Source organism: Priapulus caudatus, unplaced genomic scaffold, assembly GCF_000485595.1.
Source record: "Priapulus caudatus unplaced genomic scaffold, Priapulus_caudatus-5.0.1 Scaffold53, whole genome shotgun sequence".
Taxonomy (NCBI): Eukaryota; Metazoa; Priapulida; class Priapulimorpha; order Priapulimorphida; family Priapulidae; genus Priapulus; species Priapulus caudatus.
The window spans coordinates 478,245-479,207 of record NW_014577114.1 but is presented as its reverse complement, the minus strand read 5'-3'; the positions used below and the strand labels follow the sequence as shown (position 1 = coordinate 479,207).

At 46.4% G+C, this 963-nt stretch overlaps 1 protein-coding gene across 1 annotated transcript in view; it reads left to right on the top strand.

The window, feature by feature from the left end:
* Window positions 1-502: 502 nt before the first annotated feature.
* The window catches only part of LOC106820951 (teashirt homolog 1-like), a 20,658-nt gene continuing 20,197 nt past the window's right edge, over window positions 503-963 (top strand). Inside the window, exon 1 of the mRNA XM_014825570.1 lies at window positions 503-665. Coding sequence (XP_014681056.1) covers window positions 626-665 — 40 coding nt within the window. The 5' untranslated portion in view covers window positions 503-625. The remainder of the gene's footprint in view (window positions 666-963) is intronic.

Genomic DNA, 963 nt, shown 5'->3' with positions numbered 1-963 from the left:
CCTATATGCAAATATGCTAACGTTGGTTTCATGGCGTATATTTTTGGCTATTTTTGTAAAGATCCAAATGTAGCCATTTTTATTTTGTGTATGTAAAACATGACAGTCATTTTACGTTAGTAAACATCGCTGTTTTTTGGCTTCACGATACACACTATGTCATTAAAACGCACCTATTGCTTTTAAATCATGACTTAAGAACTCCACACACGACGACGACCGCGCAGGTGGTACAACGTGTTTACTGTCATTATGTCTCTCCCGCCATCGACGCAAATTTTGCCCTGGCAATAAAATTTTCCAAAGAGCTGCCCGTGTCCTTGAGAGGCCTGCAAACTCGATAAGGGGACTGTGTGCTTTAGTGCTTTACATCAGGATCTGTCAGGCAGATTTATTGCATCTGACTGATGAATAGCTGCTGGTCGGTGCGCGTTGCAACGCTGGCAGCTCCGGGACGCGCACAGATCGACACGCCATTGAACGATGCGACAGCCTGCGGAACTACAACTGCTCGCTCACTTCGACCGGGCGATTCAACTCCGGCTGCACTAGCTCTGTGTTCTATGACACGAGACAGCACACGATTTCGGCCAGAGACAAACGCCGGAAACACATACATAGTACGATGGGCAGAAGAAAACAGGATTATCCGAAACGCATGAAATGTGAGTACACATTTGCTTAGTAGAGAAATGGGCTGAATAGCTAGTAAGTATTGATTTCGTCCATTTCTGTGGTAACCGAACGCGTTCACTGCGCTTGTGTATGCATGTGCGTGTGTTGGATATGTGCGTGAGTGTGAGTGTGAGTGTGAGTGTGAGTGTGAGTGTGAGAGTGTGAGTGAGTGTGTGTGTGTGTGTGTGTGTGTGTGTGTGTGTGTGTGTGTGTGTGTGTGTGTGTGTGTGTGTGTGTGTGTGTGTGTGTGTGTGTGTAGTGTGTGTGTGTGTGTGTGTGTGTGTGTGT